The sequence below is a fragment of the Populus alba genome, chromosome 1, assembly GCF_005239225.2.
Source record: "Populus alba chromosome 1, ASM523922v2, whole genome shotgun sequence".
NCBI classification, from domain to species: domain Eukaryota; kingdom Viridiplantae; phylum Streptophyta; class Magnoliopsida; order Malpighiales; family Salicaceae; genus Populus; species Populus alba.
Genome location: NC_133284.1, coordinates 29,624,859 through 29,644,840, shown reverse-complemented (window position 1 = coordinate 29,644,840; position 19,982 = coordinate 29,624,859). Strand labels below are relative to the sequence as shown.

Here is a 19,982-nt window from a genome sequence, read left to right as displayed (position 1 = left end):
TTTCCTTCAAGTTTTGTTGTTTTATGTTTGGGTTAAAAAAATTGATAAAATAATCATTATACCTAATTAAGTTTATGAAGCGGGTTGTAGGTTTAATGGGTTCATCCGTAGCATTCAAGTTATTATTTGTTTTTTTTTTAATATTTTTTGTACCTTGATTTAATATATATATATATATATATAATTTTACTATTTGTTATTGATGATTTATTTCTTTCTTTAGCTCAAAACTAAAAATAAAATACTACAATTTCATCTTCTTTTTTTTATTAATGATATAGCCACATGTGTCTAATACGATTACTTTCCTTTAAAAAAAAATGTATCATACAAAAAATATTTCATGCACTTTATTATTGTATAATTAAATGAAAAAAAATCTCTAATATAAAAAAAACTTATTAAATCCAATGACATGCAAGACTTGCATCATGAGTTTATTTGGTTGAATCGAGTTTACTTAAGTACTATTTTTTACTACTTTTATCTTTCAATATTATTGAAGATTGAGCTTTCCACTTTGTCTTTTTCAAGATTATCTCCACACTCTTACAATATTAAATAAAAATATTGTTCAATACTTGGTTAAAATCTATTTTTTTAGAAAACATGTTACCAATGCCTAATTATTTTTATTGCATTTTAATTACTCCTAGAATGTGTAAATATATGAAAAATTCTTAGTTTAAACTTTTCCTTCATCCCTTTTTTACTTTTTTATTGTGAATTTTAGAAGTTAAAAAATTAAAGAATTAAAATTCCTACTATTATCTACTGATTAGCTATCATAAATAAAGAAATAAATTTAGAAAAATTAATATATTTTTAAGTAAAAAAACCAATTTTTTATAAAATTAATTTCTCATTCACTCGTAATTTGTTACAGTAGAACTTGTACATAACTGTTTTGACATGGCAGAGCGAGATAAGAAAAATATCCTTGAGAAAATACCACAAAATTCCCAGGTCAGGTAGTCTGGTGAGATCTGGCATTGAAGAGAGTCTTCGTATCAAATAGTCCCGTAAATGGTTTTCTGTTTTGATTTTGATGCATTCTTGTGCAATCTACAAAAGCACCGATGATCTCGGGAAAGTAAATCCGAAGCTCATCTTTTCTGAAAGTTGAGGAATTTTACGGAGAGGGCAAAGACAATAAAGAAGAGGAGACAAAATCCAACCAGTGCCGCTATCGACGCTCCGATCATATTGGGACCATAGCCAAACGTAACCTCCAAATACTTTTTCACAGTGCCTTCAAATCCTGGTCCCACAATTATTGTTTCCACATCACCTAGCTGAGAACAGATTACACCCCGCAGAGTCCATGCAACGGGGCAGATGTAGTAGAACCAGATCCACCATCCCGGAATACTCTGAAACATGGCAGACAATAACCATAGAAGCTGGTTAGACGGAAAACAAAATAAGGGAAAGATTTTCTCCTCATGTTTGTGAAGTCAAATTATTTCCAAGTCCCTTTAACTATCTTACCTTTCTATCCAATACATTTCACCTTGGAGATGTTATATAATTGGTCTTAGGAAAATCAAAAAATTATTTGGTGTTGGGGAAGAAATCGAAAATTAAGCTGTTTATCTTATCAAGGAAAGAGGCAGACTGGCAGGGTAGATATCCATAAGAACAAATAAAAAATTATATTGTAAGAGATGGACTGTATCATTTCTCCCTGTTGGCAAATGCCTGATATAGAATTGAATTAGTTCTTCAACAGATTCAGCCAAAAAACAGCTCGATATGTTTTTGAAACTCGAGAGAGCACAGAACTAGCCTGTTTGATTGATTGTAAGAAAAACTGAAAGAATGGCTATGGATTTATCTGTGTTAGCACTACTTCACCACCCCATTCTCACAAAAGCAATTCCCACTTTAATGTGGGGTTGATGTGAGATCCACATGGATCAAATGTGTATGTCATAGACAAGATGGTTAGACTATTATAGTGAGATGAGCTTTATCCAAATGAAGACAAATATCCTAGTTATTAATATCATTAGGAACTTGGAAGAAGAACAGCAAGTTAAGGCTGCTAGTGTTTTGATGCACTGTTTTATTTGAAGTTTGAGCACCACTTACCGGTTGTGGGACAAGAAATCCCGAAAGGAGATTCCACAGAGAGTAAAATGCAGAAGAGATGACGGCAGCCACGTGTTGAGAAGGTGTGAGACCAACAGCCATCATGCCGTAAAAAGTAAAGTAGGTGAAAGTGAGGAACATGAACACCAAAAATAGAAAGAATTTTCCTGCATTGAACAAGAATCGTTCACATACATGAAAGGCTCATTTGGCAAAGCAGTATAATTAGGAGAGAAAATGTTGAAATCCTACATCATGGAAATCAGAATGCATAACTTGTATCAATCAGATATAGAGTAATAGATCGAATTCGATGAAGAAGAAAAGAGAACAAAGTCATCATTAGTAAAGGGAAGAAGTTATTTATTGTTATACAAACGAAGTAGCTCATAATGGAAACTTAGAATCTCACCTGCCGTCCTCTCAAAATCAACCATGAAATATGTGATGATGCCGTATAAAATTGTCTGAACCAGAATGTATGGTATCTCTACAAGGCCCTGTTTAGAAGAACATTGAATTATTAATTATTCATCAACTGCTCTTTCCAAAAGAAGCGATTATTTCTTCAGCAGTGACAGTCACCTGGGCTACTGCATAGGATAATGGAGAGAACATTCCGGCCGCCTTCTCTCTATAGAAAACAGTTCTCTCAATTGAAACTACTGGTTGCACTGAAGAAGCATTATTGACCCCAAGAAACATGCATGAAGAATATAGTGCTCCCATAACCACAGACAAAGCTTGAGGTGAGTCCCTATCAAAAGTGTCAAGATTGAGTGATTTTACAACATTCAGAGAATTTCAACAAAAGGGAAATGAGACCTCTTGATTGTGAAGAATACTTGCATAAGAAACACCAGCAGATGCACCGGTAAACAAATAAAAGCACAACAGTCCTCTTTGTTTTCTTTTTCTATTTTTTTTCCGGCCTTCGCTTCCTTTTAAATTCTCTCGTGGTATTGAGATGGAAAATGCAGTAACCATTGGTTAAATTATCTGAAATTACTTATCTAGAATTTAATCTACGGTTTTGTATCCAAATACTAAAATTATTTGTACCAAAAGCATGCTAAAAAATATTTAACATGGGCTGATATGTGTCATATGTTTAAATTTTATCATATGGAGATTGACAGTTGGAATATTTTTTGTAGTTTCGAGCTTACGTTTCATTTAATATGTCAAAGCAGTAATCAACTAAAAAGGGTACATAATAAAAAGAATAAGATAACACATAACTTTGTTGATCACAACAATGTATATCCATATTTCGACAACTGCGCCCAGATGTGATATATAAGGATAGGAATTTACCTTTTTGAACCAACATTCCAGAATACCGAGCCTAATATCAATGCAGCTATTACAGTAAAGCATAACCTCACACCATTGTATTGTGGACTTCTCCAGTATACAAGATTTTGTTTCCAAAGGCAAATATAAAACTGAGACAGTGCATCTCGAGCATATGTCGATTCAAACTTCAGAGGCTTTGAGCCAGCAGGAGGAGAACTGAGATGCATAATTGAAGCTTCCACCTCCCTGAAGCAATAAAACAAAATGGTCCACTCATTCAGATTAATGCTCTCGGTAGATGAACAAGAGAATATTTTGCAAGATCTTTCTTGCAGTTAAACAAGACCTCAATTAGAATACCTGTATTGACTAGATTTTCTGTATAATTCAGAAAAATCTTCACCAACTCTCTCTTCAGCAGTAGGTGTAGTAACCTCAAGCATCCAAGTTGCTGGATTGTAACCATCAGGACATGGAGGGACTCCTTCAATTCCCTGAACAAGATAAAAAAAGGAACGAGCGGACTACAGAATCAGCATGGTTCCCTTGAACGTGAGGAAAGTAAAAAAGAATGTGTGCAGATGACAAGGAAGTCCAAGTAATGATTACTTCTTCTCCTTTTTTGTCTTCAAACAACAGAGCATGTAGTATCAAGTATAATAATAAAGTTAAAACAGGAAGGCCTAACTGATTGAAGCATGGCTCTAATTAAGAAAGCTAAGCCATGGCCCTTGAATTCACGCTACTATAAAAGACTCTTCAGAAGAAGCACATAAATCAGAACTATAAGGTTACATGCATAGAATAATGCAATGTTACCTGAAAATAGTCTATCATAATCTTCGAGTGAACTCCAAGTTTCCCTCCATATATAACCCGACCACCTCGTTTCATAAGAAGTAGCTGTGCATGTATCAGATCCCAAATGATTAAAAATTAAATAGAAACTAACTTCAAGTGCCAGTTCTCAAACTTTTTTTAAGTGCAGAGAAAAAGCATGACAAACCTCATCAAATGCTTCAAAAATATCAATACTGGGTTGATGGATGGTGCAAACCACAGTTCTTCCAGTATCAACTGTATTACGAACAGTTCGCATCACGATAGCTGCTGCTCGTGCATCAAGTCCAGATGTGGGTTCATCCATAAAAATAATGGAAGGATTTGCAACAAGCTCCACTGCGATTGTTAATCGCTTCCTCTGCTCTGTTGATAACCCACTACTCCCTGGCAAACCAACCAAAGCTTGCCTCAGAGTATCAAGCTCTACTAACCTCATCACTTCTTCAACAAACTCCTGAAGTACATTTTGGCAAAAAAACATAAAAATACAGTTAAAACAAATAAACAAAAAGCATGCGTGAATTTGCATCTGTGCGTTATTCTGCTCACCAGTCTTTGTTCTTTGCTAACTTCTTTTGGGAGCCGGAGATAAGAAGAAAACAAGAGAGACTCCTCAATTGTAAGTTGAGGAGAATGTATATCGTTTTGCTCAACATATCCCGAGATTCTGGCAAATGTGCGTTGCTCTTTGGGGTAACCTGATATCTTGATATCTCCTTCTATATATCCACCAGTTTTCCTTCCAGCTAAGACGTCCATCAGAGTGGTCTTTCCTGCTCCACTAGACCCAACTAACGCAGTCAGGACACCTGGTGAGAACACTCCACTCACGTTTGACAATAGCTGCAGCTTCTTTTCTGTTATACCTTGCTTACTCATTTCCTATGAATTCCAAACAACATTTTTTTTGGCAATATCAGCTAAGCATGTGCAAAAAGTCAAGGCAACCTCAACCCGTCAGACAAACAAACCTTGGGCATATCAACAAAGTAATTGACATTATGGAATGCCATTGTCAATGGTTGAAAAGGAAGAATCATTCCCTTGTTTTTACTGCCTTCATTCAATGATGATCGATTCAAGTCAAACTCCTGAGCCCTTGCTGCGCAAAGATTCTTTAGCATGTAAGTAGCAATGCACATATATCAACTCATTGTGCAACATTAAAATGACTTACCATCATTCCCATCAGAATTTTCTTGTGTTACATCAGCTGGAGCCACTGTCCTGGCCTTTGTAAGAGCTGTGATCAACCAACACATAGTGTTTATTACTAATATTACATGCCAAAAAAGAAGCAGACCGAGTTTCTCATGTATCTAATTGGCATAAGAGTTTTTTTTTCAAACTTACGATTGAGGTAGGTCAAGGCCCATGTCACAATGATGTTGAAAAGTAATGCATAAAGCAACACAACACCAACTCCAATCCAATACCAATAATCACTAGAAGGTAAACTGTGTTGGTAGAGAATGTTGTTTCCAACTGTATTGTTCCCAAAAGATGATTTCTGAATATAGTTTCATGGAAATGTTAATACTAAAGGAAACAGACAACAGAAAAAACAGGTATTGGAATCCAAAAGAGCAGACCTTTATCCACCTCTCGGCACCAAATTCATTGACAGAAATTGCACGCTGTCCATAGGTTAGTGGTGACAACCAATAGCCCCAAATCCACCACGGCTTAATCATTGCTGGAACAAGAAATTAAATCACAAATTAGAAAGCAACTTTGAAAAATCGGTTGTGCATTTGGGATTATAAATTCATCAAAATACCTTTTGGGATGATAAATCCACCCAACAAAAATATAGCCAATAGAGCAGCTGCACCGAATGTATTGGCAACAATCAGATCTCGTGCAATTGAACCCATTGTCCGAAAGAGACCGAGTGCCATTTGGTGCACTGAAAAGAGTAAGAGCATAAAACGGAAGAACCTGAAACACATTTTAAAAATTTACCTCCCATCAGAATAAAGAAGGACCCGAAGACTAAAACATCGTATACACAAGTAAACTGGCCTTACCTCCCAGCCCCGGGGGCAAAACCAACTGTGTAGTATACAACACAAGACCATACAACAGCTTCAACGATGGAGTAAGGTAGGCGCAGAATAAAACTAGCAACGGACCACACCCATGCAGGATGGAAGAGATTATCTCGTTGTTTGTAAAACACTGGTAGTCTAAATATCAAAAGTGATAGTTCGGAGAAGCCATTAAACATCATATGCACCAGCCCAAAAAACAGGCAGGAGAGGTAAAGGTTCCCATTCATCTCGTCAGTGGGATGTAATCTTGTCCGCAAGAACAATGTGCAAGTGACAAGCCCAACAAATGCGACCTTTAAACATACATAGCAGAGATATATATATATAAAAAAAAAAAAAAAAAAAAAACAGAAAATTTTAGAAGTAGAAAATTTGATACACAAATAAGATGCATCGCAGACTAGAAATATTGGCAAACAGGATGAAATGAAATGCACAAATAATCTTCCGGTGAAAATAGAAAATCTCAGAATGAAGCAGCCAGCAATAACTGATTGCAGCTTCTTCGAAATGAAATGTACTGCTGCATCATTTGCCAATTACAATCTATATTTTAAAAATATCAATCACATATGCAATTAACAGTAGATGGGCTATATTTTAGGCATATTGTGACACATCATATGTCAATTACAATGTAAAAGCTGAAAGAAACCATAATTAAGCTCAAGATAAACAATACCTGGCATGTCCTAAAAATATAAAGAAAACGATGCCTGCTAATCAGCAAAACTTCTCGTGAGAAGCATGTTTTGAATAGTTCCCATCTTGATACGGCATATTTGGTTTTTGACAAAGCTGAAACATGACTCTTGGACTTGTCAAATGGAACAGAAAGCTCGGAGTCGACATATTTTCCGTACTTGGAATTTTTAAATGCTTTTGCAATTTCTGAGGTGGGAAGGAACACATATGGTTTTGACTGATCAGCCCAGTATTGAGCTTGATCCTTCTTAGAGGTCACCTGGGAATAAAGCATGTCAGACAAGAACCAAAGTGAACGGAAACTCTACTAGAGTTTTGAGCATAATACCTCTTGAAGAAAATCTGCAACCCCTTTCCGTGGTGGCAATTTAAATCCTAATGACTCAAAGAACTCTAAAACTTCTGCTCGAGGGCCTTGATACACCACATAACCTTCTGATAATAGCACCAAATCATCAAACAGATCAAAGGTCTCGGGAGCAGGCTGAAGAAGGGCCATTAATACAGTAGCTTCCATTAGATGAACAAAATTTCCTATACATTTCACAATTTGGTATGTTGTGGAGCTATCGAGTCCAGTGGATATTTCATCCATAAATAAGGTTTTTCTTGGCCCAACAATCATTTCTCCTGCACAACATATATTAACCCAATATCATTTGATAGACAAAATCACAAAATATTTCAGCACTGGTAATTCACAATCAAACACAATATGGAAAGCTCTCGTGTTTTTACTGCCAACAGGTCCATATATCCACAACAACATAATTGGTAAAAAATTAGGAAACACCAGCACTCCATGATTATTGTACTTTCTGTCTTTGAATTTGGACATTCTCATGCCATTAAAAGTTACAACGAAAATACATGATGCAGCTCATCATCTATCAGTATAACCCATAAAATGAATGCACCAAAAACAAAACAAATGATAGTGATGTATATAGTTGATGGCTTCAAAAATAATAAATGGTGTCAATCAACATTCACAGAGAGAGAGAGAGAGACCAGTGGTAACCCGTTTCCTTTGTCCACCTGAGACACCTCTTAACATGTCATTTCCGACTACTGTCTCTGAACATATATCAAGACCAAGAACTTTTAAGACATAGTCTGTTGAAATACTGTGCTTTTTACCTCCAACTGAAGATGCCTGTGCAGTGAAATTGTTGTGGATTAAATTAAGTCTGAAGTACACATGAACAACTGTACAGAAAAGTATAAAAATTAAGAAGTACCTTCATAAAAGCATCAACCTCTGGATTCGGTCGCACATTTCTTTCCTTCTCCAAGCGAACTAGATCTTCCATGTAGCCTAGAAGTGGACGATGAAAGAATAAGAAAATAGATAGCAAATATGAAACAAACCAAAAACCTCTGAATGTTCATGCTATGCATAAATTGTGTCCCCTAATTAGAATACTGCCAAATTGCTGATTTTTGGACAGGAAACAGAACCACTTAAGAGTTACAGGGGAAAAACCAGAAGAAAATGGTCATTTGGAATTGCTTTGAATGTTGATAAGACTGCATTACCCAGAAGTTGACGAGTTTTTTCATGAAAAAATCATCCCCATCTCTTGTCACTCAGCTACATAATGTTGAGAAGAGAAAAACAAACTGCATCCATCTTTTTCATGAACTAACATGATAAAAAAATATTTGAAAAGAAAATATAAAAAGGCTCCAAAGACAATTACAAATTGGAATTCATTCAAGATAAACAATTTCTTGTAAATGGATTTTTTCTTATGCTGGATTTTTTCTTATGCCATTCATTTATAATTAATATTAAAACCTAAGTACGTAGGTAATTAATTTACTTATCAAATGATCAAGACTGGTAATCTTCAAAATCACATAATCGACTCCCAGGTTATAATTAATTGATAAAAAAATGCTATTAACAAGGTTCGTCATCTGAAGGATGCAATAAAACATAATGCATTGTGATCACGAACCCGAGGATTCTACAATCTGGCAGGTTTTTAGCAACAATTATTGTATTTTCATATTTCTATGCCATTATATTTTCTATAATGCATATACGTATTGTAATATAAAAACAAACATGGCCTAAGACAATAAAGTCTACGCAGTAACAAATCAAACAGTAGTTCTATCTGCAAAACATAAAATAGATACATCGAGCAAGATAGCAAACGGTAAGATTATCCCACTTGATTCCTAATCATTGGCAATCTCAAGTTGCACCACCATGCGAATGCTAACAAGACCAAGAAGCAATAATCTACGTGATCATAAGAACTTATTTAATTCCTAGAATTATTACTGGATTAGGAACAGTTTCAAGCTAAAAATAACTCCTGTATACCTCTAGAAAAAATCATTTGGAACAAAGCATGAATGTAAGAATGATTTAAAAAGAAATGAAAGTAAATGAACCTCCAAAGCCTTCACTTGCTCCTTGCCAACAAGCAGCAAAATCTAATGTTTCTCGCACAGTAAGCTCTGCAATGTGATTATCTGTTTGGCTGATATATGCAGAGGTCCTTTGGACATAAAAATCATCAAACTTCTGTCCATTGTACGTAATATTACCGGATTTCTGGAAAAATTAAAAGATGAATAAGGTTAATATGGGCTAGCAGCAATTAAGCAAGAGCAAAAAAAAAAGAAAACAGATGAAAATCTACTAAAGGGGATATTCTAGACAGCGAAATCTTTTCCCTTTTTCTTATATTTGTTTTTGTTTTCCTTGAATAGTATATCTCATCCAATTCTCTACAGGATATTTCAGCATGAGTGAATCAATCCTTAAGCAGTGATTAATCCAGTGAGACCAACATTTGAATGGAAGAGGTTGCTTAAACGCTGGCCCTATCATTTTTAAAGTGGTTTAACTAAATACCGAAGCTACGCAAGCAATATCTATTGACCTGTAAAATAAAAGGCCAAGTTAGGCAACTCAAGTTTTCCTACGCTGAGCAGATATTAGGTAAAGCTTTTTGATAAATCTATTCTCTTATAAACTCCAGTTGCCCTAGGTATCTCTAAACACGATATTTCTTACAGCAGAATCTTCTTGAAAGCAATAGTTGGCTGGTAAATACAGGTAGCATATTAGAGGGCGTTCGAGGATGGTAGTCTGGTCTCCAACACTGCAGCACGAGAAGGTTGAACTGAAAACAGCCGAAGAGAGTCTGGGCCATAATTTTTATAACCCAGCTTAGAAATGCTTTGGGTAATTGAGTTAATTCCTGATGAAAGCTAATTGTTCTTGCTTTTACAAGCACTTTTTGGTTGGGCCAGCAAGCCCAATTAAACTTCCAGGCTAGCTGTAAGCAGATATCAGTGAAGTAAAGTTTGACTTTTCAGTACACCTACATTACCTTTTGTGTCAGTGTCTCGTACCACAATGAATAATAGATTTCCCACCCCCCTCGGTTTCTTTTTTTCTTTTTCTTTTTTTTCTTTTTTTTGTTGCAATTTTAGTTTAGTTTTAACCTATGATACCAAGTATCACCGTATCATTAGTGACGATTCAGACACTAAAACTGAGATTTAGGCAAAAAAATGCTTCTGGAAAAATCCCGGAAATCAATAAAAGTATGCAGAGGATTCACGTGACGTTTTGCTGGAAATGATAGTAAGTACTAACTTTTAGGTTCTTGGCAAGTTTCCCTGCGAGAGCTAAAAGCAAGGTCGATTTGCCGGAGCCTGGTGGTCCTAAAAGCAGAGTCATCCTGCAAGAGCCCAGATCAAAACAGTTTATTTGACTTGGTTAAGATTCTCAGGGCAACAGATGAAACTAATCAATTCTCCGGCAGAGCACCAATCAAAAGGGTAGTTTTAGCTCATAAACAAACCGAACTTTTTCACAAAGTCGTATAAAAGGTAAACCATCGAAAATATTTACTTGAACACAATAAAATACTTGATATATATGGATTTGACCTTGCTTCTTTATCTAAATTCAAAAGACTTACCTGCTTATTTTTTCTTCAATTGAGATAGAACACAAATTAATACGATCTCAGCATGGCATAATTCATTTAAAGTTACTAAGCCTAAGGAAATTAAAGAAGTGAATTTTTTTAATTGAATTTGCTTCTATAACAGAACTCTTAATAATGTGATGCGATAACCAACTTCTTGCTATTTGTGCAGTCGCCTCAAGAACAGATTCTGTAGCTGTAAACCAGAAGACTTCCATAATACCAACCAAAATTAACTGGCTTAATTTTCAATGTACATGAGATTCCTTCAGACAGGATTCGAAACCATCCTTAGGAACAACTTCAATTCTAAGTAATTATATGCATGCATTACCTTCCCGGTTTTACAACACCACTGATATCATTCAAGATTGTTAAGGGAAAACGCTTTGCTCGAAATAACCCCAGTTCTGTTAGTAAACCCTGCACATGGCAAACCGAGCGATCAATTAAACAGTGGTCGAGACGACTAAATTTACATGAACTAGAAGCAAAGATTAATTAATTAATTAATTACCTCGCCCAAATCTCGTGCAACATTAATCAAAGTAGGCAAAGCTCTTGACCCAGTTTGCACCTTGGCACTTATATTTAAGTTCTCAAATCTTACTTCGACTTTTGGCACTTCGATTCCAACCCTTCATTATGAACAGAAATTTACGCGAAAATGAATATTGATCAGAAAACCTAAAATAAAATCTAAATCCGAATATTAAAAAACACCAGTTTCTTCTCCCTTCTTTTAATCTGAGGAAAACTAAAACAGTTGGTAACAAAAAGTGTAAAAATCAAAATGACTCGATCGTAAATTAATAAAATATCAGAAAAAAAAAAAAAAAAAAAATCACATGCATGCAATGCAAGCATTGATTTTGAAAGAAAACAATTAGAACACGTACCTATCAAGCCTCTCTTTGATCGCAGAAAGCAACTTGTAATTATCTTGAGCATTAGTAGCCAAAGCTTTTTTAACAACAAGTTCTCGCTTATGACGATCAAGCCTCCTGACGTCAATCATCTCTTCTCTCTCACCATATCCTCCACTTCGATCGTGCTCAGAAGGAGACTTCCTTATCACGGCAAAATTCCCTCTCTTATTTGACGGGAGCCTCGAAATCGCCTCCCAAACGAGTTCATCTTCGTCCTCCTCCAACGCCTCGGCATTCGATGGCCGTGAAAACGACTCTCTCACTGGATCAATGTCCAACTCAAAAAACTCGCTTCCATTGGAAGCTGCTGCCATTGTTATTGTTTGTGTTGATAGCTTGTATGAAGAGGAAAATTAAAAGACGGCTCTGATGCGAAACTCCCTCTCCCTTTGTATATCAGAGTTTGTTTCAAAGAGGGAAGAGTGTCCTATTAAAAGAGGGAACTGTAGAGGTTTGTTAAGAAGGAAAGAGAAGTTCCCGGCTATTTAAAGGGTTAAAATAAATTAACTAGACATTTAATTACCCTCGGTAAATTAAGATGGATCCAGGTAGGTGAATGACTTGGTAAAAGATGAACTTGGATCTAGAAGAAGCTGATATTTTTAGTTGTTTTTTTGCATCTGGAAAGTCAAAGGACTTATCAGAACGAAAGAGGAATTAAGTATTATGTGATTTTAATAATTTTATGTGATTTTCCATTGTCATTTTAATAATTTTATTTAAAGGGAATTTCTTTGTATAATATAAATTAATAAAACAATTAACCAAAACAATGGAGGAAAAAAATGCATCACCTAAAGCATAAAGTCTAAGTCATGTCTAAGCTTTTTAATTAAAAAGGTCAAGTGCTCTAGGTTAGGTTCCATGTTTATATTTGTATTTTAAAAGTGTTTTTTAAAAAATATAAATTTTTTTTTAAAATTAATATTTTTTATTATTTTTAAATTATTTTGATGCGCTGATATCAAAATTGATTTTTGAAAAATAAAAAAAATATTATTTTAATATATTTTTCAGTAAAAAAATATTTTGAAAAGCAACCACAACCACACTCCCAAACTATAATAAATTTTAATTATTTTAAAAAACAATGTCTAGATATTTTAGATCTCAAAATTTAAATTTATTTAAAAAAAATTCAAAAACTTCAAATAAACCTCAATAGCACTAATTTCAATTAAAAAAAACTAAAATTAACCAAAGAAACTCAAAATCAAATCAAAACAAAATAAAACAAGCTTTGAAGATTATTTTTTATGACATTATCAAAGGGCAAAACTTCCTCCATCGAACCCTCTTTTCAAAATCAAATTTATTATTTTTAGCCAGATAATTATGTCCATCCAAACTTTTTTTCTCTCCTTGCTTTATTTCAATCTCCTAACATTTAAGAACTAAAATGTGATAAAAATAAAATTTTAGATTAAAAACACAAACATCTAAAATCAGAGGGACCAAAACAAAAACTATATATTGCCACGCCTAAAAAATGCACCGTGAATACGAATCGTCAACCCAAAGTGCAAAGTGCACTGAGTGAGCGCTTCATTTTCTGGCTAAAGCTTTTCGTGACGAGGCTTTTGGTCACAAAAACACTGTAATGACGAACAACATCGCGCAACCAAATTTCGACGGAATTTCTAAACGAAATAACAATCCCTTTCTACTCTTCGAAAATGCTGTGTGTATTATGCAATTTAAGCACTTCTATTTTGGATCATGATCCTAAATATTCTCGGTTACGCACAGTACTTGTGCATTATTAAAAAAAAAAAAAAAAAAACTCTTGCAAAATTTTTTATTTTTTTTATTTTAAATTAACATGTTTTTTATGTTTTCAAATCATTTTAATATGTTGATCTTAAAAATAATTTTTAAAAAATAAAAAAATATTATTAATATATATTTTTAAATAAAAAACATTTTAAAATACAATAATAACCGCATTCTCAAACACTTTAACACTTTAAGATGAAAATAATTTAAGATACTAGCCGCACAATTTGTTTGTTCTTTAATGCTTCATGTTGTTTGACGTAGGAATCTTGAACAATGTGAGGTTGGAATCTGAAACAATTTTGATGCCATTTGACGTGACAATCTTCCTCTCGTCAGCTTGATTTGTTGGCAACACGCTAGCTATAGAGGAGTGGCGTTATCACAAGAAGAGGGGCACTATCAATGACGAGGCACACTATCAATGACCTCTCTATTGTATCGTAATGGTAGCTGAAGAAAAAAAAAAAAACAGAGAAACAAAAACTTCAAAAATATTTTTTATACCTTTGTTACAAGTTGTAGTACATATATGTTAGTTTAATATGTCATATAACTAATTGGTTGGGTATACGTGATATTATTATATTTATATAAATATATATTTATTATTAATAAAGACTTAATTTATCTTTAATATTCATATAATATTATATTAATAAATTTAGAGTAAAGATAATTAAAGTTTATGGGACAAAAAATATTTTGTAAAGAAAATTATAAAATTATTATAATTTTAGGGTTTCTATTACATCAAAACATTGTTTCTAAAATATTATTGGTTGATGCTCTCTTGAATATTGGATATTCATTAGAGCTGAAAAAGCTGATACATATTATATTATTTCTTTTATGATAGGAAGCAGTTGTTTTTATAAGCTAAAGTATAATGGATACTTAGAACTTATATGTAGGTGTTTGTCATAAGACATGTACACTAAATTGACTCGTATGAGAATTTCATATAGAGAAATCACTTATGTATATGGAAAGACTCATGTGACGGTTATGTAAGTGATCCTTAAACTTGAGATCACTAAGTCATCTTATATAGTTAATATTATACTTTGATCATGTTACATGTTATTTTAATTAAGATAACAAAAAGGCAGACATTGGGTGTAACATAAACTATATAGAGGTACTTAAGTGGTCAGGAGATGATTCGTCACTCTAGTTGAATTAGAAAAAATATTTCATTTGTTCTCAAATAGTATTGATCCTCAAACTTGAGATCACTAAGTCATCTTATATAGAGAATGTTATACTTTGATCATGTTACATGTTATTTTAATTAAGGTAACAAAAGGGCAGACATTAGGTATAACATAAATTATATAGAGGTACTTAAGTGGTCAAGAGATGATTCATCACTCAAGTTGAATTAGAAAAAATATTTCATCTGTTCTTAAATAGTATTAACTGAAAAATCCTTGGCTAAGATGGAATGAGATTTGAAGAGAGTTTTAAATCTTATTCAAACGATCAATGATTATTAGATAGAGAACAAACATGATTTAACATGGCAGACATACTCCAAGATTTCATGTTAAATTAGAACATTATTGATGAAATGATATTAATTACACCGAGAAACTGATCACTAAAAGGTTAAATCAAACCACTAATGACTTTCTAATATTTAGGGGATCATGACACGTTGGTAAATAATACACTTGATCTTCAAATATAAATTAATTGATTGTTTAATTGATAATAAATTAATTTTTTAATTTATTTAATTATAATTATAATTATAATTTATATTTAGATCAACATATTAGGAACCTAATAGGTCACAAACTTTAAGAACTATTAGTCAAAAATTAATCTGGGATGATTTAATTAAGTATGACTTGATTAAAATATATTTTAGAAATTAATGATTAGAATATAATTAATACATGGATTATATTTCTAGACCTAGAAAAATCAAGTGAGGACTTAATTGAGTTAATTTCTAAAATTATCCTAGTTAATATATGGATATTGTTCAGGGAAAAATTTGATATTTTTCTAATTTATATGGTTTTTTATATTTTTCTATAAATAGTAAGTTATGCCTCTTATTTTTTAAAGGTTGTCTGTTAAAAATAAAAACATACAATTAGAGCTAGTACTTTAGGCATATCAATCTCTCTTTTCTAAATAGAAATTTAAGAGGTTTCTCACGTGTGGTTCATATGGACTACTGTTGGAAGCTAGACTATTGCACGACTTGTAATTTGCATCAACTCAACTTTTAAATAATTATTCAAAGCTGAAAAATATCACATCTTCAGGTAATAAATCCCTAAACAACTCTAAATCAGTCTAACAGGAACCTAGGAACTCCCAAATAATTTTGTTTTATAGTTTCCACTACTATATGATATTCCAAAAACCCAACAATACACACACACACAAAAGATTGTTTTATGTTCTTGATCTAGAATTATGCTAGAAAATATGTAATTACATATTTAAATCTATTAATTATAGGAAGAGCCTATTAAACTCATTTATTATACATCTACTAAATATGCTAAGCAATCTGCCAGCATATGTAATTATCCCAAGTGATCCGCAACTGTCAATTTGCTTATGCTAAGAATTTTGCTCTCGCCAATACTCTTCTCAAGCTGGATCGATAAGAATAAGTGATCCAAGCATGGAAAGTAATTGATGAAATCTAATTGAAGACAAAGGCTAGGTGAAGATGTCTGTAAGTTGATCCTGACTCTGAGTGTAGTGAGTTGCAATTATCTATGATTGAACTTGTTCTCGAATATAATGGCAGTCGACTTCAATATGCTTATTTCTCTCATGGAAAATTAATGGATTAGACATAATGTGCAAGCAACTTGATTTTCACAATAAAAAGACATAAGCTAAAAATGCAAAAACTCAAATCTTTAAGTAAAGCCTTTACCTATATAAGTTCAGAAGCAATGGATGCCATAGTGCGATATTTTACTTTTTTGCTGAAGCAAGCAATAACCAATTGCTTTTTACTTTTTCATGAAACCAAATTTTCTCCAACAAATATACAATTGCGATCAAGAGTGTTTCCTACTCGATCTACATCAATATATCCATATACCTTAGTGTGACTATTATTTTTCATAAGTAAACCATGTTTAATAGACCCTTTAAGATATCAAAGAATCCTTTTAACAATCAACATATGATTTGTAATAAGTGCATGCATGAATTGGCTCACAAGATTGACTGCATGGCTTTTATCAAGTTGTGTAATTATAAGATAAATAAGCTTCCCTACCATCCTTGGGTAAATTTGCAATTGGTGAAAAGTTCACCATCCATGGTCATCTATAATTTGCTATCCAAAGGGGTCTTGACCGACTTGCAGTCAAGCATATCTGCTTTTTATAGCAAATCAATAATGTATTTCCATTGGTTCAAAAATAGTCCCTTATATGAAGTAGCTATTTCTATACCAAGAAACTATTTGAGAGCACCAAGATCTTTTAAAGAAAATTTCTAATGAAAAATCCATTTGAGATTAGCAACAACAACAAGATTTGTACCGTGACAATGAGATCATCAATATAAATTAACACCGCCAACCTTTCACCTTAATTTGTTTGAACAAATAGAGAATGATCAACATTACATCTTTTGAACCTATTTTCTTCAAGTACTGCCCCTAGTTTCCTTGTAGTCTACACCATATGTTTGGGTGAACCCTCATGTAACCAATTATGCTTTATATCTCAATGGTGCCATCTCTGATCTGAATTTCATCTTATATATCCATCGACAACCCATAACCCTTTTTTCATTTTGGAAGTGGCACAACACTCTAAGAGTTATTTTCATTTAAAGCTTGAAGTTCCAATTGCATTGCCTACTGTCATTCTTCTTGTTGATCAACTTCATGAAAATTTTAAGAGACTGACCTCTTGGATATAACATAGAGATAGACAGTGTGTGATGAAGAAAGTCTATGATAAGTTAAAGCACTGTTTGCTGGATGTTTGACAATATAGGTGACAAAGTCATGAAGTCTAGATGGTGGTTGTCGATTGCAAGTTGAATTGCATCTATAAGAATTCCAGATTCACTAACAGGGGTATATGTCATATTTGTATCAATAGTTTCAGATCGTAGAGGATCAAAATCAATAGAGTGTCCCATGCTTATGTCAAATGAAAGGTCTGAATGATTTTTGTCATCATCTGAAAGTGGTAGTGGAAACAAATTGAATATGGACTCCCCTTGTTTGTTAATTATGCTGGAATGAGGGTAATATGCAATTCCCTTATCCAAGCGTGGATGCGAATTAAATTTTGACTAAATTGCAAAAGTTTTAAAAGAAAATTACAACTTTACTTTTTTATTTCAGAAGATATAGCCCAGTAAATCGCGAGTAATCATCAATAAATGTAATAAAATACTTGTGGCCATCAAAGGACATTAAATTTGGACCCTAAACATCAGGATATATCAAATCAAAAGGTTTATTAGAATGAGAAGTAAAACAAGGAAAAGGTAAACGTGTTGATTTTGATAGATGACATAAATCATAATTTATTGAATTACTATTCAAACAAAAGGAAATAATTTAGGCAAAATAGGTTCTGAATGATTTGCCAAACGTTTATGCCATAATTTTATTTTATTTTCAGAATCTAGATTAGTATTGACATGAAATCCTTTAAAGAAGCAAGGGTTTTTTTAAAGATAATAAAGACCTTTGAATTACTGTTCAAACAAGGAAATAATTTAGGCAAAACAGGTTCTGAATTATTTGCCAAACGTTTATGCCATAATTTTATTTTTTTTTCAGAATCTAGATTAGTATTGACGTGAAATCCTTTAAAGAAGTAAGGGTTTTTTTTTTAGATAATAAAGACCTTAAAAGAAAAATCCTTTACTAATTGAGTGTCTAGATCCTGAAACACAATATTGTGAAAAGAGAAAATAGCAACTAAATTCAACACTATGTAATTTTCTTGATTGACAGTAGCTTGAAAGGAAATGAAGGAACATATATATATATATAAAGATGTAATTGTTTGAGAATGTAGTTTCACTTTCCCTTGCCCAACAACAGGAGTTCTATCACCTTTGGCAACTACAATTTGAGATGGTGGGGAAAATTTTTTAAAGTCAAGTATGATATTATGATCAATGGGTACGTGATTAATGGCACCAAAATCTATGACCCAACAATCATGCACTTTACTTACTGTAAAAGCTAATGTGAAGGTATTCAAAATACTCGGGGTTTCTTCAGCTAAAACTCTTTTATTAGTAACAACAAATCCTGAAAAATCTCCAAGAAATGCAAGGGAGTTTTTAGTTTCATTTTTATTCTGCTTTTTTGAAGATATGTTGCAAACTCATTGATGAGAGTTACGGGACTAGAGGTAAAATTGGACATTCCATCAGTTATTGTGTTGGTCACCATGTTAGTCTTATATCCAGATGCTTAAGATCTCTCCTAGTCTGCCTTGTTATCTCTTGCAAACGTTGGTTTCAAGTCTGGATGTAAAACCCAACAATGGTCTGTAGAATGGCCAAGATTATTGCAATAATTGCACTTTAAGTCATATCGCCTGCCCTTGTTTCTTTTGTCTTTAAAGCGTTTAGAGTTTGATAGATAAACTCTAGCTTCATATATGTCAGTTTCGGTGTTTACATTCATGGCCCTTCTTCTGGTTTCCTCTCGCTAGATGGTTGCACATACACTTGTAAAGGGTGGAAGTTCTGGATTCATAAGTATATGACTTTGAAGATCTGCATATTCAGGAGATAGATTGACCAACAATTAGAAAATCTTGTCTTTTTCAGCTCGTTTCAATAATATTGTAAGATCATTAGTGTGAGGTTTGTAAATTACTAGCTCATTCCACTTGCTTTTCATGTTTCCAAGATATTGAACAAAAGATTTTCCTTTTTGTTGCAAACATGAAATGTCTTTCAGCTGAAATACATGTGTAATATTATTCTGATTCTCATAAATCTCCTTTACTGCCTCTCATAGATAAGCAACAAATTCTGAGGAGATAAAGATTTTTGCAATAAGTGGTTCCATGGTGTTAAGCAGCCATAATTGAACCATCTGATCATTCGAAACCAAGATTTAAACCAAGATTTTTGCAATATCAGAGGTAACATTGCTTTTGTCAATTTTAGATCTTCCTCCAAGAACTAACGACACAACTCTAGACTAAGGAAAATAATTGAAATCATTCAACGGTACTAAATACAAACATTGATTTGTATTAACATCAGAATTGTTTGATAAAGGAGGAACAACGAAGTCTCCATCCCTTTTGACATAGGAAGATCTACTAAGTAAACAAGTGAAG

The 19,982-nt window shown here is 33.2% G+C and overlaps 1 protein-coding gene across 1 annotated transcript; it reads right to left on the bottom strand.

The window, feature by feature from the left end:
• Positions 1-875: 875 nt before the first annotated feature.
• Positions 876-12,270, bottom strand: LOC118032989 (ABC transporter G family member 31). Its single transcript, XM_035037811.2, has 24 exons — positions 11,857-12,270; positions 11,475-11,595; positions 11,292-11,380; positions 10,621-10,705; positions 9,405-9,567; positions 8,237-8,313; positions 8,007-8,151; positions 7,324-7,625; positions 6,973-7,254; positions 6,267-6,583; positions 6,017-6,177; positions 5,829-5,932; positions 5,590-5,746; positions 5,414-5,479; positions 5,208-5,338; positions 4,786-5,118; positions 4,400-4,690; positions 4,213-4,296; positions 3,754-3,887; positions 3,412-3,639; positions 2,680-2,851; positions 2,507-2,594; positions 2,095-2,261; positions 876-1,373 (listed from the first exon to the last, which is right to left on the bottom strand). The coding sequence occupies exons 1-24, from the start codon at positions 12,198-12,200 to the stop codon at positions 1,107-1,109; spliced, it is 4,308 nt and encodes a 1,435-aa protein (XP_034893702.1). The 5' UTR covers positions 12,201-12,270; the 3' UTR covers positions 876-1,106.
• Between the last annotated feature and the right edge of the window lie 7,712 nt (positions 12,271-19,982).

Bases quoted from the DNA above. Each gene is read 5' to 3' on its own strand.
- LOC118032989 (XM_035037811.2), bottom strand. From the start codon at position 12,200: ATGGCAGCAGCTTCCAATGGAAGCGAGTTTTTTGAGTTGGACATTGAT. The intron at 9,568-10,620 runs GTTAGTACTTAC...TAATTTTTCCAG, and splicing joins AACTTGCCAAGAACCTAAAA to AAATCCGGTAATATTACGTA. The intron at 7,626-8,006 runs GTCTCTCTCTCT...TATGTTGTGCAG, and splicing joins AAGGAAACGGGTTACCACTG to GAGAAATGATTGTTGGGCCA.